Here is a 16,574-nt window from a genome sequence, read left to right as displayed (position 1 = left end):
TGGAATTTGCTAAAATGCATATTGGCAAGCCACAATCCTTCTGGGAGAATGTCCTTTGGACAGATGAGTCAAAACTGGAGCTTTTTGGCAAGTCACATCAGCTCTATGTTCACAGACGAAAAAATGAAGCTTTCAAAGAAAAGAACACCATACCTACAGTGAAACATGGAGGAGGCTCGGTTATGTTTTGGGGCTGCTTTGCTGCGCCTGGCACAGGGTGCCTTGAATCTGTGCAGGGCACAATGAAATCTCAAGACTATCAAGACATTCTGGAGCGAAACGTACTGCCTAGTGTCAGAAAGCTCTGTCTCAGTCGCAGGTCATGGGTCCTCCAACAGGATAATGACCCAAAACACACAGCTAAAAGAATGGATAAGAACAAAACGTTGGACTATTCTGAAGTGGCCTTCTATGAGTCCTGATCTGAATCCTATCGAACATCTATGGAAAGAGCTGAAACTTGCAGTCTGGAGAAGGCACCCATCAAACCTGAGACAGCTGGAGCAGTTTGCTCAGGAAGAGTGGGCCAAACTACCTGTTAACAGGTGCAGAGGTGTCATTGAGAGCTACAGAAAACGTTTGATTGCAGTGATTGCCTCTAAAGGTTGTGCAACAAAATATTAGGTTAGCGTTCCCATCATTTTTGTCCATGCCATTTTCATTTGTTTTATTATTTACAATATTATGTTGAATAAACAATCAAAAGAAAAGTCTGATTTCTATTAAATGTGGAATAAACAATGGTGGATGCCAATTACTTTTGTCAGTTTCAAGTTATTTCAGAGAAAATTGTGCATTCTTCGTTTTTTGTGGAGGGGTACCAACAAATTTGAGCACGTCTGTATATAAAATATTTTTCTCAGCTGAACATAAATTATGTTTGTCATGTTTTGAATATTAAAACATATTTGCTGCTAGTCATGATGGCAGCATAGCGATCTAAATGGCGATGTCAGCCTGTTGGTCCACCCCTTTGGTCCAGAATGAAATATTTCAACAACTATTTAATGGATTGTCATAAAAATTGGTACCCCTCAAGAATCGCAATAACTTCGGTGATCTGCTGACTTTTCATTTCACACTACCATCAAGTAAAAATGTTGGTTTATGACCAAAAACATTGACATGACATGATCCCATCAGCCTCAGCTACATTTGTGTTTAGTGCTAATTAGCTCATGTTAGCATGCTAACATGCTAAAGTAAGATCTGAACATGGCCTATTTATACCTGCTAAACATCAGCATGTGGGTTTTGTCATTGTGAGCAAGATAGCATGTGTTAGCCTACCTCAGTACAGACTCTCAGAGCAGCTATAGAGTCTTTGTTTTGTTACAATGCAATTTACCTGTCAAACACTGTAATAAGTGCTGTGACTTTTTCTTACTTGATTTTTCTGTTTGGATGAAGATTCTGTGGTTGATGTTGATTTATTTGTCATTTGTTTATCACTACTAAACCAGCAAGTTTAGCTATTTACATATTTATATAATCCGCAATATAATGCACACTTAAAACTGCTACATCCTGGAAGACAGTGAATCTTCACTAGTGCTCTCATGCTGCGCTACAGACGTAACTGGAAGCTCCAACCAAAAACAAAAATCAAAATGAACATGTTATATCTTGTTTGTTCAATCCATGTAAAAACTAAAGGGTAAAAATGACAGGTTACAATTTTAAAGGGGTAATGTGCTGGTTTTTGTAAAGTTATAACATGTAAAGTAGTGAGCTTAAGAGGTGCTGGTATTCAGATTTTGTTAACTTTGGACAGAGCCAGCTGTTTCTCCATTTACAGTCTTTATGCAAAGCTATGCTGTCTCACAGTTGAAGATTCAAAGACGAGAGTAGTATCAATTTTATCATCCAAATCTTGCCAAGAAAGTGTATCTCCCAAAATCTCAAACTGTTCCTTTAAAATCCTGTCCTTCTGTACATCCTATTAAATCAAGCTGATTTCCACTCCACAGCTAATTAATTTCTTTATGCTCAAGACTTGACCCCACATCAACATCCTGGAAATAAATCAGATTAAGGAAGTAATGATACCATTTAATGAGTCCTTTAAGAACCACATCACTTCCTGTGAGGCAGAGGACTCCTTGTAAATACCTATAGTAGACACTAAGTGTTAAATAGGTTGTGTCACTACTGTGTTATGTCAGTTGCATCTCATCTGTTTGTTTGGGCGAGTGTCTGTGTTTTCACAAATGACACTCTGGTGCTATGTCTCTATCAGTGATAAGAACCTCTGGTGTAACACCTGTACTGAGCTGTTAAAGACCAAACAACATCTATGGTGCTGCTGTGAGACTGTGAGGTTTCGTGTGTGTAGGTATATGATCCACTGTGATTATACCCTCACAGCCACAGCAGACAGCAACATTATGTAGTAATTCTTTCTTGAAATAACAGCTTCAGAATTATTTTGATGGTACACTGACGTATAATAGGATGAATGGCATCTCTGTCATTGCCACTCCAGGCCTACAGGCACGTAATGATTTTGCACCACATCACACTAACAAAACTCTTCAGCAAGCTAAATAAGAAGAAGCAAAATGTATATAAGGTACAATGTAAGTTCTTTGTAAGTTCTTTCTCAGTATGGATAACATGGCAGAGGCTGCGAAGAGACTGAAGAAGATGTTGTCAGAGGAAGTGATGAAGACAAAAAGAGAGAGTGATGAGTAAGAGATCAGAGAAGCATAAATATCGAACAGAGGTTTGGCTGCTAGCTATAAATCTCGAGTTGATGTTAGCAAACTTACTAAAGAACACACTAGGACATCAGTAACGTTACTGTAAGTGGTCATGCGTAGGTTGCTGTAGCTTTGTTGGCTAGCTTGCTTCCCAAGTTTCAAGCAACATTATGCGGTGCACGTGTCGTGCCTGAGCCGGGCGAGGGGTCAACGTTAGCTAATGCAGGAGTGAAGAGACCGAAGAGGACGATGACGAAAGAAGCTAAGAAGAGAAAAAGAGAGTGACCAAGCAAGATGCTGGTGGACGTTGGGGATTGCTTTGTGAAATAAAAGGCTGCAAGACAGAAGCTGAGCTGGCATTTTTTGTGTCTACACAGTTGGACTAGTAAGTCATATTGTTATGTCTCATGTTGTCACACTTGCTTGATGTTTGGCTGTTAGCAAAGTTGTCGACTTGTTAGTTTTTGTTCATAAGTAATGTAATCATAACAAATACACATGTACAGCTGTCCATATTTATGACAGTGGTGGATTACACTCGTTAGTGGCACCAAACCACACCAAATCTTACATAATATTGCTTTAATGCTTTTTTCAGACACACATCACACTGACTCCCTTTGGGCCCCTGTAATCATAAACAGTCATTCTCTACGCCATCAATTGCTCATTATGAATCTAATGCAATGACACATTTGAGGTTTGGCAGCTTACATCACAGCACAAGCAAAGTGTCATGACTTTCTATCTCCCTCTGTCTCATAAACTTGCATTGCGGCATGTTGTCGAAATGTCACCTACACATTGAGGTGGGAGGATGTGTTCAAGTGTGTTAAAATGTGCTCAACACTCTTGCTGTAAGGAAATGCTTCATGTCTGCATTGCATTGTACATCAAAAAGCCAGACATGGTACTCATGTAATGCAAGTTATGCAACACTTCACGCCTGTAAATACACATCGTGTGCTATTCATTGGCCACTGGAAAACTATGTTGTCATTGTCTTAAAGGCTCAGTTTGAGAGAACTAACACATCAGCTAAATCGCTACCAAGCCCAATTTCCTGCTCTATAACTCCCTTTATGCCTGATAATTAATTAATAGCTGCTGTCTAAACAACTCTGATGGTGAGCATTCAGTTTCCACATGTCTGGCCTGATTCAGCAATCACACTGTTTCTCTCATCTGTTTTGTTTTTCTTCTGTGAGGCCAATGTCCCTAACAGCCCTCTCTCTGTTTCCTGTTGCATAATATTATATAATTCATATTCAAAAAAATGCAGCAGCAAAATGTCCCTTCAGAATTAAACAGTGGAAATCCTACACTGCCAAGAATTCTGGGATTGTACTTTGAAAGGGTTTTGAAATAACTGCCAAAATAATAATGTCTGCAATTTTTCACTCCTTTCTCCATTTGCCTGTATAATTCATTTGTTATTTATTTATTCATACTTTTATTACCTAAAAGCTGAAACTATGTTTTTTTTCTGAGAAGTGCATACATGCTACACTGTAGATGATGTCTGTGAGAACTATTAGGTATCTATTTTGCCCTAAGACGGTGGTTCCCAACCTGTGGGCCAGGAACAGTGCAAAGATAAATCTGAAGGGTCGCAAGCAAGACTTGAGAGATGAGAAAGAAAATTTATATTTCTGTTACAGTATGTTTGTTTTTTGTTACTTAATTTTTGCTTTTTTCTCATGAAACACTGGATACCTTTTGGGCCTTTAAAAATCTTTAAACAATTAAAGTTAAACAATTGACACTTGTTGAGAATAAAAACAGAGCTAAAATGGAGTGAAAATTGGACTTACATTCATCAAGTGGCCAGAACCACCACTACAAATAAAGGCTATGTTGCTCTGTAACTACTGGTTGTTTGAATAAGTTTGCTAAAATGTTCACCAACTTAAAAAGTTATGATATATTAATATTGTGTCCCCAACTTAATTTCTGGTTGTTGGAGATTTAAACCAACATTATGCAAATATTTTCCCTCAAAATAACAGCCATGTTCCTCTTTCTTTGCCATTCTGTACCCTGAATGCCTGTTCTTGCATTATGTAACTTGAGTGACGGGGTCGAGCGATCTACCCCAAAAAGTACGTAACACTTTTGGGCACTACATCACACACCACCAACTGTGAGGCTTTAGCTAAGAAGAAGCTAGCCCAGTATATTAAGTAGGCATCTATCGTTTTCCCAATCCTCTTCACCCTAACACAGGTCCCTTGATAAATGACAGTTTTTTTTAAATTGAAGAATTAATTTTTTGTCAGACCACAAATAAGAAATAGGTTGGAAAAAATTCTAAATGCTGGAGTGGAATGTTTCTGGGAGCCAGGCCACTTTACAAAAACACAATTATTTTGACTGATTTTGATCAAACTGGATTATATTTTATAAAGAAATGACTTAGAGTAATAATAATAACAGAGTAATAAACAGTTAATAATAGAGTAATAAACAAAAAGAAGCTTTACTTGTTGCTAAAGTAACCACTAACTGTAGCTACCATTAGCTAGTTAGCTCAGTTAGCTCAATTAGCCGTGCAGCTGACGGCTTGGGAGCTTGAAGCACCGTGGGAGTGTTTACATTGCCGAACATTCTTTCTACAGAACTTTATTATAAATTGTGGTGAAGATGCTGAAATTTTCAAAGATATAATTTATGTCTTACCCGAGTTTGGGTAAACGTGATAAAATGATGTAGACTACAAGGGGTGTAGAATAGTTTCTTTTGATGGATTGATTGAAAAAAGTATTGGTTTTGAATATTTTATTCAGTGTAAACATCCAATGGCTTGGTTAAAGGTTAGGACAAAAATAAAAGTTAAGCAACGGATCATATATGACGTTGTGCTGTGTATGAAAGTATCAACTAAACATGGAAGCCCAGTCTCTCAGAAACCTAAGAAAATTACCGTAAGAACCATCATCATTACAACATGTTATATTCCTAGTTCAAGACATGCATGCTGGGTCCTGGCTCCCAGTAGAGCAACTTGAGCATATGGAGAGAATGCTTATGGAAGAGGTTGTGTGCATGTTGTGATCCTCTGCTCTCTTTTTACAGGTTGTCTTACGTAAGTCGTTACGTTACATAAGAAAAACACACCTCCGTGGTAAAAACATTGCAATACTGGTGACTTTCCATGGGCTGTAAAATGGACAGGTTAACTAGGCAGCAGACTGCTCTTATGGAACCAAACAGATGTGCGCTGCAAGCTGCTTTTCAGGGTAAACTGGTTCATTGTTGCTGGCAAAGTTATAAAATATTTTGTCGAGGAGGGCAGTCACAGCATACTAATTAAGAAAAAAGACAATGGAAAAGGACAATGGAGAAGAAGTGCTAGCAGCGACTAATGGCTTTTACCCCCTCAGAGACCAGAATAACACTTACAATGGGTACACTTGTATTGGACTCCAGTGATGATTTTGTTTTTTTCCCTCACTGTTCAGCACAAAACCAGACAGAGTCCCAGACGTATCACATGGAGACATTTGGAACATAGGTGGGCCACATCCCTCTTGTAAAGAGAGGAGAGAAAGGCCAGAGGGATTTATTCTGATAATAAAAAGGGTTAGATTCCACTATGTCCAGTCAAATAAAAATCCATGGCTTTTTATGTTTAGCTTGTTAAGCCATGTTTTAAGTTGTTTTGGCAGCATGGCTCTAGGTGGTTAGCAATGTCGGTCGGTCAGTCAATCAGTTCACCACTTAGATCCAGACTGAAATTTACTGGATGAGGTGGGTTGCCATTTGGTACAGCTATCCATTGTGTCCAGATGATCCTAATGACTTTGGTAATCACTCTTGATAGAGAACTTGAGTTTGACATTTGTGTTTGTGAGTGAAAAGCTGGATGGATTGTCATGACATTTGGTCCATCTTCATTTTCACCTCAGGATAAATTGTAAAAACTTTTTTCTTATGTCAAATATTTTGGTTTCTGAATATATAGCTCCAAAAAGAATCCCCTCAGCTGTAATTTACCAGGTTCAGCATCTTTACTCAGTATGTTAGCATGCTAACATTTGCTAACTAGCACTAAACACAAACATTATACCTGCTTAGCATCAGCATGTTAGCATTGTCACTGTAAGCATGTTGACAGGCTAGTGTTAGCATTTACCTCAAAGTACTAATGTTAGTAACTGTGCCTGCAGCATGTCTGTAGACTCTCGGCTGTGTCTGAAATCACTGTCTTTGAATCATTTCCTACTCCCTATAAAGAGACTCAATAGTTTACTCTATAGTCAGCACTTTCGGACACTTATGGATAATATGTGGCGCACATTCATTTGATTGCATTGAGACTGAAGTATTGTACATGCCACGGAAGCAAGTTTTTTCGTTCTATTGTTGAATTCTTGAAGGCATTATATAGTGGATATATTTTCACACTGAGAGCTCACTCAAATAAAATGGCGGCGCGCAAACATAGTGCATTATATTGTAAATATTCCCAGAGTCGGCATGTGTGGTTTATGTAGGTCTGGTAGGAAGAAAGGCAGAGTACCTACACCACGTCTGTATTCCTATCCAGACCGCCACCGTAAAGGTGCAGTGGCAGTGTCCCGTGGGCGGTTAGGATAGGCTGGCGGTCTGGGCAATCCTGCCCAGCTGTGGAGACGGAAGAAGAGTACCAGTGTGCGTTCAGGTCCTCTGAAGGACCATGTTACCTTGCTGTTGAGACTTGTTGGCAAACGTTGGCCTGAGATTCCAGATTCCTACACCCTCAAGCCAATATTTCACCCCATACCCAGGTCATAAACTGAGTTTACGGTTAATCACACGGTGGTTCAACAGTAAAACTCTCAATTATGGAGGAGGTAAACAGCACTGCAGATGACAGCCAGTAGACACATAAAAAGATGTTGTCCAGTCAAAACAACCTGCAGACATACCGACTTCTGAGACACAATGAAAGGATTATTGACAGGAACAAACAAACATCAAATTGTGTATTTTTTCATCAATACTGTGTGATTTTCACATTGTTTGTCGCTCTGAGCAAACCTCACCCCACCACTCAAAAAAGCCCCCCCCCCCCCCAAATAAAAAGACACACATGGACCATTACATACACACTCCACACCCCCTGGCTATTTCCCTCCCTGCCATACTCCCCGTTCCCTCCCACTCTTTGACAGTTAACTGTATAAATATCCTACTCTCAGCATTGCTGGAATTCAGACACTGACCTGCACTGACTAGGGACACTCAAGTGGGAAGAGACCAGCTATAGAAAGAAAGAAAAAATATAAATCAAGTGGAGACACTCTCTGCTGAACATAAGAGGATAAATAATTGCATCCCTGCAAATTTCCCCAAACCAGAAGATCATCAACTTTGCCTGACACCTGACAATGTGGCTCCAGATGTCTTTCCTCTGTCTATCCTTCTTAACTTTGTCCAGCCAAAGCCAGGCCCAAGACCGAGTCTCCCTACACCGCTCCAATGACCACACTGGACGCTGCCACTACACCTTTACGGTGGCCAGTCCAGAGGAGTCCAGCTGTTCTGGAAGCAGCATGAAACCAGAGATGGATGGTGTCCTGTCCCGGGTCACTCTGCTGGAGGCTTTGGTAAGCCAGCTCATTGCAGGAGTGAATGGAGGCGCCGGGACTGTGGTCGCGACCAACGGTGAAGAGGGTCTCCAGGAGGCTTACTCCCAGGTTACAAGGGAAAGAAACCAGCTGCAGCAGCACAAGGGGCGTCTGAACAGGCAGGTCCAGGATCTGCAGAGGAGGCTGGCCGAGCTGACTCAGGAGGCAGAGAGCCTCAGGCAGAAACCCTGCCAGCAGACACACACCTCAGGGGGGACTCAGCGTGAAAACAGACCTGCCAGTGGTACATACATCAGTGTGTGAAGGGAAAACACATAAATCAAAACCTTAACTGCTTTGATTGCAAGATGTGTCAGCCCAAAAGAGCACATTTTGACCCTTAACAATTCTTAACCACTAAAAATATGTTGTAGCATTCTACAAATTCTCTTATATATATTTATATTTTTCTGCAAATTTTGCTAGTGATAGCTGCTCTTCTGTATTTTTACTGTTTTGATAAATTTATTTGTGGCTATGACACCCGGGGCAACAGGTCAGGCTGCAGTAAGCTGTTCCAGATTGAGTAAGGGGATTGGAATTTACAACACGGACTCTTCTTTTATGGCTTTGTCACTTTTGCATATCTGTTTATTTGCCTGTGATTATTTTCAGGAGAGCAATGGCAGGGTTATAGGGGGAACCTGCTGTGATCGGAGGCAAATAAATGAGACACTTAGATGTTGTCTGTGCATTGGGACTGACTATAGCTTATCTGTATCTGTTATTTTCACTTTCTACTTTTGTGTAATATTTTGCTTTTGATGCGCACATTTCTGCCAGACCCTGCATCTGATTTTGGGAATGGTGCATACCAGGAGATGAAGGCTGAGGTAACAGAGGTTCCAGCATCCCACCTCATTCCAGAAGGAAATCACAACTTGAGAGGTAAAGTTTGTTTTTTACTGAAGTTGATGTGACTGCTCAAATCGGCCTAGTGGTGGGGTGTTGATGCAATTCAATGCCTTCAAACGCATTGAAAATATATAACAAATACTATGAAGTTCACTTTTTTTCTCCAGGTTGTGGAGAGCTGCAGTCAGTGGGAGACCCTGTGTTGTACAGGAAGGCTGACAGTATCACAGGGAAGTATGGAGTGTGGCTGCAGGATCCCGAGCCTCAGGGTCCTAATTACACCAACAAGACTGTGTGGCGTATCGACACAGTGGGTAATGATGTCCGTCAGCTCTTTGCATATGAAGACATGGAACAATTCTCTCGAGGATTCCCTATGAAGGTCTTGGTCCTGCCAGAGCCTGTGGAGAGCACAGGGGCAACCTTGTACCGCGGCTCCCTCTACTACCAGCGCAGACGCAGCCGTACCCTGATCCGCTACGACCTGGCTTCTGAGAGCCTGGCAGCACGCCTGGACCTGCCTCAAGCTGCCTTCCATGGCCAGCATCCTTACTCCTGGGGTGGCTACACTGACATCGACCTGGCGGCGGACGAACAGGGCCTGTGGGCTATCTACAGCACAAACAAGGCAAAGGGTGCAATCGTGATTTCCCAGCTGGATCCCGAGAGCCTGGCGGTGAGGAAGAGCTGGGAGACCAATGTCAGGAAGAACACAGTGGCCAATGCTTTCATGGTGTGTGGACGTCTGTACACAGTGGCCAGCTACACTGCACCCAACACTACCATTAACTATGTTTTTGACACGGCCACCAGTGTGGGGCAGGCTGCTGCTGTGCCCTTTAAGAACAAGTACCGTTACAACAGCATGGTGGACTACAACCACGCCCAGAGGAAGCTGTACGCTTGGGACAACTTCCACATGGTCACCTATGATATCAGACTGGGCAGGGCCAGCCATGGCAGCAGCTAAAGAGGACACAGACAGAGATACACTGCTGTTTACAGGACTGTGCTGATGCAAGAGCAAGTGAATGAAATAAAACATATGCATTGTACTGAGGTCATTGCAAGGCTTGGTAGTCACTGCGTTTTTGCATCATAAAAATCTTATATATATATTATTGTGAATAATATATATTATGGCAACAGAAATATATTCATAAAGCAGATTAACATTCAGTATTTGTAAAATAATTTTGTTATCTTTTAATAAATGTTCATGTCATTCTCAATAAAGTTCTCAATTTTGTGCTAGCTTTATTATATAGGCCTACTATAATACATATCCTTCCGCTTCAGGTTCGTAACAGTGACCAAGAGTGTCATTTTGATCTGAAATGTTTTCACCAAATCATGATGAAGCTGGAGACAGTATTTGTGTGGAGGCATTTGTGTAGTTTATCAAGTTATATTTTGCCAATTTGCTTAAAAAACAACCAGATCAGATACATTTAACAAAATTATAAACGCAACATTTTTGTTTTTGCCCCCATTCACAATATTTCTCTCAAATATTGTTCACTAATCTGTCAAAATCTGTGTCAGTGATTACTTTTCCTTTGCTGAGATAATCCATCCACCTCACAGGTATGGCATATCAAGATGCTGATCAGACAGCATGGGTATTGCACAAGTGTGCCTTAGGCTGGCCACAATAAAAGGCCACTCAAAAATGTGTAGTTTCACTGTACTGGGGGGGTCCGAAAACCAGTCAGTATCTGGTGTGACCACCATTTGCCTCACGCAGTGCAACACATTTCCTTCGCATAGAGTTGATCAGGTTGTTGATTGTGGCCTGTGAAATGCTGGTCCACTCCTCTGCAATGGCTGTGCAAAGTTGCAGTCAGGTCAAGACCCCAATGAGGACAACGAGCATGCAGATGAGCTTCCCTGAGACGGTTCCTGACAGTTTGTGCAGAAATTCTTTGGTTACGCAAACCGGTTGTTGCAGCAGCTGTCCGGTTGGCTGGTCTTAGACAATCTTGGAGGTGAAGTTGCTGGGTGTGGAGGTCCTGGGCTGTGATCACGTGATCTGCGGTTGTGAGGTCGGTTGGATGTACTGCCAATTCTCCGAAATGCCTTAGGAGACAGCTTAAGGTAGAGAAATGAACATTCAATTCACAGGCAACAGTTTGGTGGACATTCCTGCAGTCAGCATGCCAATTGCACGCAAAACTGTGGCATTGTGCTGTGTGATGGAACTGCAAGTTTTAAAGTGGCCTTTTATTGTGGCCAGCCTATGGCAAGGTTTATACTTTCCGCGTCCGTGAGTATGCGAGGGTCCGCGTGACGAAAAAATCGTCATCAGAGGGGATACGCATAGGGTCTATGCAGACGTCCGCGTGCCTCCCATTTTTTTTGTCCGTGCGTACCTGGACAGGCGACTAGCGCTACCAGGGCACCAACCAATCTACTGCGCATGTGTGGAACGTGTCCGCCAAGCAGACTGCATTAAGTAGTAGAAACAGAAGTAGTCCGCGTCCGTGGAGTCTGCAACTGTCGGTGTCCGCATACGCTCCCGAGTATATTCGAGGCTTAAGGCACACCTGTGCAATACTCATGCTATCTGATCAGCATATTGATATTCCACACCTGTGAGGTGGATGGATTATCTCGGCAAAGGAGAAGTGTTCATTAACACAGATTTTGACAGATTTGTGAACACTATTTGAGTGAAATAGGCCTTTTGTGCACATAGAGAAAGTCTTAGTTCTTTGAGTTCAGCTCATGATGAATGGGGGCAAAAACAAGTGTTGCGTTTACAATTTTGCTAAGTGTAGTTTTTGTTTGTTGTTGCCTTTACAACAACCTTAGCATTAATGTATCAAACAATGTTGCGATAAACAGCTATAATCACCAATATCTGTCATGGCCTGAAATTCAATGGCCATCTTTTAAAATATTCCGAAGTTATAAGCAGTACAAGTCACACACCAAAAAAGTCAGATTCTGGTTTAAACTTAATTTTGACCAAATGTGTAGTTACTCCATTTTGGGTCTGTATAGCAGTGTGACTTTATGGGTACAGTAAAAGGCCTGTAGAAAAGGCTGGGTGCGCTGATGAAATACCAAATTAATCACATTAGAAATAACATCTTGTAGGATGGAAAAATTCCCTTAGCCACGTGGCAGTCAGTTGTTTAGAAAGGACAGTATCAAAGTAGAATAAACCCTGCCTATTGTATGCATAGATGATTGATGTGGACTGTTATGTGGTAATGTTAATGTTATGAATACAGTTTATGTTAAGTTAGCACATTATTGTGTGTTTTTGGTGGTTAGTTAGCCTATGCTAATTTTAGCTGAGGCTAGAGAGGCTTGTTAAATGTTAACTAACTAAGCTGTATAGAAGTTGCAAGCTCTCACTGCACACAAAATATTGTTGATGGGAGCTTCTTCAGTATGTGGGCATTTCACCCACTGTTAACTATAAATAAAGTTAGTCAGTGCTATTCAGTTATTACTGTTGGAGCTTGTATTTGGGCTTGTAATTCTTGTATACTGTATTAATGAGGAGTTCTATCCTTAGACCACACACATACCCACTCCTCACCTACATTGTGGCTGACAGATTTAAGGACTGTGAGCATTTTGTACTTATGTACCTGACAACTTATGCCTCAGTACAATTAAAAGTCCAGTCTCTGTGTCGTGACCCGACAACCTATATAGCGAAACATTCCAGAACCAGCTGTATCCTTTTGTACAAGCCTCCATTTTGCCATTTGTAACTATATTCTTATTATACACTGCCCTCTGTGGACAACTGTTTGCATCTGGATTATGCATACTCACCTACTAGCTCTACTGACAAAGTGCATGGACCAGCAAAAGGACTTTTCTGCACTCTGGTTTCTCAGTTTAAAGGCAAAACCACAGAAAAGCACAACATATTTATGCAGTTTAGTTTGGAATCTGCAATAGTATGTAAAAATGGTCATTGGCAGCACAGATTAACAACACTGTAAGAAGAGATGGGATGTATTATAATGTCAGTCAGGAGACTCAGCAGCAGCAGATGGAAACTTGGGTGAGTTGACTTCCCCCCAGTAGCATTCACAGAAATACAGTGAGCCCGCAGTGGGTTGTTTTAGCTCACTACAAAACTGCATACCTCTATATAAGACAGTGTGCCACCACATTCTGAGCTGCAATTCACCCTTTGCCAGTGTCATTTTCAGTCAGCCACAAAATGACTCATTGTCTCAGTAAGATATACAACTACATCTGTAGATGCTTTAATTAACTTTTTATTTAAAAAAAGGCTCAAATTAAATTGAACTTTGGTTTCAGCATTGTAAGATTAAGTCCATGCATCATCAACACCATTGTGGGAACAAGCTGGATGTGCATCTTAATAGGATATGCCACCAACCCGCCAATGACAACCCAAGCCACCTGTTTCAATGTCTCCATTTCATTCTTTTAAAAAAAGAGCACAAACAAGCACACAAAAAAACCTGATACAGATAAACAAAACTGAAGCATAGTGAAGTAACTTTGATATCATCGAATAATAATAAATAACAATATTAAAGCTCACTTTTTATAACGCAGGGAATTTCTGAATTACACACACTCATGCTACACATTTCCCCCACGCATAGGCTGACAAACACACACATAGTTCCACCAAACCTAATGTTTCCAATCTGCCATCCAGAGTCCACTGTAAGCCCTGTTGAGTATCTCTCTCAGTTGCAAGAGCAGCAGGTCCTGCAGGCAGTCCCAGGTCACCCAGAATCTTTCCACTAGACTATATTGGCAGTAACCCATAACCAAGCCAAAGCCCACATCTGTCACATAGTGTCTGGCAAGCAGCAGCCGGGACAGGCTCACCAGAGCGGCCCAGCCCACCACGAGGACCCGCATGGAGGCTGTGTCCACCAGCTGAGCTAGGAGGAACCGGGCACACATGGCCGCACGCGTGGCGTGGCCCGAGGGGAAAGAGTAGCGCTCCACAAAGAAGGCGGAGAGGATGTCAGAACGGTTCTGGGCAGGCCTGCGACGTCTGACCACAGTTTTTACAGCTCTGACCAACAGCAGGTCCAACAACAGAGCTGTGATGAGGAAAGACAGAGATACAACATTGGTTTCAGTCTGCATTACAGGCCAACGACCTATTCACAAAGTAACTCAGCTACTTTCCCTTGTTAAACATTTCCCCTCACAATTCCCCCTTTTATAGTAATCTGTTCTAGCCCATCACTCTGCAACTTCTCTACCTTTGTCCTTATCAGAGCAGTCACCTATACCTCTGATTTACTTATTTAGAACTCTATGTATCACTTTATAATAGTAATAGTGAACATATAAGTGGTTTAAAAGTGGTAACAACTGGCTTTAATAATGGTTAATAAATCACTTAGTATCCTACTGCTTTATAGTTCAGACATAAATCATTAATAAGAACACTTTTGTTTGTTGAAAATCCCCATGGCTGGTGCCTATACTACTTGCTGTTTGGTATTAATCCAACTATCCCCAGTATTTCCAAAACACAGTGGCAAACAATAGGATATTATGTGCCCAAAATAGCTCTGGTATTTTCACCACAGCACAAAACAATATAACCGTGTAGGACTTGATCTCTAGCTGTCAGTCAACAGATACAGAGTATGCACATGTAAATAAAGCATCAGCCATATCACGTGCATGTCTCTCCGTGGCCGTGGATGCCCTCTGCTGCGGCCCAAAAGGTTTCTCTGACGGTCAATTTGCAGCGCCATTAATGCATTATTTGACACTTGGGTGGGTTGATGCGGATTTTGGTCTGTTAAGTTGTGCTTTTTCACTATCCAATAACATTGATAACTTAGCCAGTGATAACCTTCACTTTGTCCTCATAAGGCTCTACTTTGACAGAAATGTGCGTAATAACGCAAAGGCTTTCCCGTAGCTAATGTGGCTATAAACACAAAGGTGCGTGAACATAGGGCACATAAATGACAGCAGATTAGTAATTGTGTATTTTGATTTCGTAATAATAAAGACGTGTTTCTCTGAAGACTAAAATGTTCCAAACTGGCATGCCAAATGTAAGGCGAAGTAAAGAGAGTAAAAACAACAACAAAACTAGGAACATTGTTGCAGTCTAAATGTTCATATTAAATTCATAAAAAGGTTATCTGATAATCATGGGTGACAGTCTTAAGAAGCGGATACTTGACTGAATAGGCCTACCTACAGCATAAAATTTATTCATAATTTGATTCCAGGAATCTAAACAAATGTTGATCTATAACCCGACTGGACTCATTCCTAATAACCCGAATTAAAAACAACGAACACACATTCGCTCACCCAGGGTCAAATTCAGCATGATCTCCTGTTCCGCCACACTCTCTCCCCGGAGCAGAGTGTACACAGTGCCGATGAGCCACGGGATGACATGCCCAGATAACTCCACCAGCCGTACCAGGGGCCGTATACCACCCCACGAAGACCCCTCACATGCGCACACCCCGAGCCGCTTGGACAGCCACAAATCTATCGCCAGCAAAAACCGGAGCGTTATCGTGACTATCGGCTGGCTCAGGCTGACGGAAAACTCTTCAGTTTGCGCCCCAGAGGAAAAGTAAGAACAGCTGGATCCCCGGCGGCGGACGACATGGCACTCTGATGATGCCCGGTTTCCACACACAACTCCACGGCAACTATTCCGTCTGGACGTTGATGAGGACATTGTCATTTGACTAAAGTGTCCACAGCAGTCTCTTCGCCCTTCTTTATCGACCACCAGTGGCGCGTAAACAATTAATGCTGCTGCGCCTTTACTCCAAACATCCTGCAAACCGGGGAGTCCTAATACATGGGGTTAAAATGTCACCTATTCCTGGTCACGTGGCAACATCATCCCTCCCATTAACATGTAATTAAACTGGCATTTAGTTTTCAATGTATGATCCCCGCTCGATCCCTACCCCGCCATCCCCGTTCTCTTGCAGGTGCTGTCCTTTCTCTGGGGTGTCTGTTTGTATGATGTTTGTGCCCCCCGACCCGTTTCTGCCCCCTTTCCGGCCCGCTGACAATAATTAAATAAATAATAAACAAGACAAAGGATAAATATTAAAACTCTCTTGTTAAAGCTAAATCTGTCTGGCACATGGTATCCAGCTCCTCATATTGTATTCCAGGCTGCTGGGCGGGACAGGTTTAAAAAAAAAACCCAACGACTGGCCTTTAGTTTTAAATGTAGATAATGCAGAGTAACTAACTTCCCAGACATAATGCACTCTTTATTAGCTTAGGATTAGGCTACATATTTTATTGGAGATGTGTTTCAGTGCTGCACTTTAATAAAATGTGTCAATCCCTGCGACGACTGCGCCAATCGATCAATCAAAACGCACCACAGTGTGGATGTCTGGATGCGGTCATGTATGCTGCCCTGTGCAGTTGACAG

The 16,574-nt window shown here is 41.8% G+C and overlaps 2 protein-coding genes across 2 annotated transcripts; one reads left to right on the top strand and one right to left on the bottom strand.

The window, feature by feature from the left end:
* Positions 1-8,074: 8,074 nt before the first annotated feature.
* On the top strand, positions 8,075-10,206 carry LOC123972135 (myocilin-like). The gene is made up of 3 exons (XM_046051405.1): positions 8,075-8,558; positions 9,098-9,202; positions 9,337-10,206. Exons 1-3 carry the CDS (start codon positions 8,075-8,077, stop codon positions 10,137-10,139), a joined length of 1,392 nt encoding a protein of 463 aa, XP_045907361.1. The 3' UTR covers positions 10,140-10,206.
* A 3,197-nt stretch (positions 10,207-13,403) lies between these two features.
* Positions 13,404-15,972, bottom strand: LOC123972137 (phospholipid phosphatase 6-like). Its single transcript, XM_046051407.1, has 2 exons — positions 15,473-15,972; positions 13,404-14,229 (listed from the first exon to the last, which is right to left on the bottom strand). Exons 1-2 carry the CDS (start codon positions 15,858-15,860, stop codon positions 13,808-13,810), a joined length of 810 nt encoding a protein of 269 aa, XP_045907363.1. The 5' UTR covers positions 15,861-15,972; the 3' UTR covers positions 13,404-13,807.
* Between the last annotated feature and the right edge of the window lie 602 nt (positions 15,973-16,574).

This window comes from Micropterus dolomieu, linkage group LG06, assembly GCF_021292245.1.
Source record: "Micropterus dolomieu isolate WLL.071019.BEF.003 ecotype Adirondacks linkage group LG06, ASM2129224v1, whole genome shotgun sequence".
NCBI lineage: Eukaryota > Metazoa > Chordata > Actinopteri > Centrarchiformes > Centrarchidae > Micropterus > Micropterus dolomieu.
This window is presented reverse-complemented; position numbering and strand designations above follow the sequence as displayed.

Excerpts from the sequence above, each read along its gene's own strand:
- LOC123972135 (XM_046051405.1), top strand. The coding sequence starts at position 8,075 with ATGTGGCTCCAGATGTCTTTCCTCTGTCTATCCTTCTTAACTTTGTCC. Across the intron at positions 8,559-9,097 it reads TGAAAACAGACCTGCCAGTG|ACCCTGCATCTGATTTTGGG; the intron begins GTACATACATCA and ends CATTTCTGCCAG. Across the intron at positions 9,203-9,336 it reads AGGAAATCACAACTTGAGAG|GTTGTGGAGAGCTGCAGTCA; the intron begins GTAAAGTTTGTT and ends TTTTTTCTCCAG.
- LOC123972137 (XM_046051407.1), bottom strand. The coding sequence starts at position 15,860 with ATGACAATGTCCTCATCAACGTCCAGACGGAATAGTTGCCGTGGAGTT. Across the intron at positions 14,230-15,472 it reads CATGCTGAATTTGACCCTGG|CTCTGTTGTTGGACCTGCTG; the intron begins GTGAGCGAATGT and ends TCCTCATCACAG.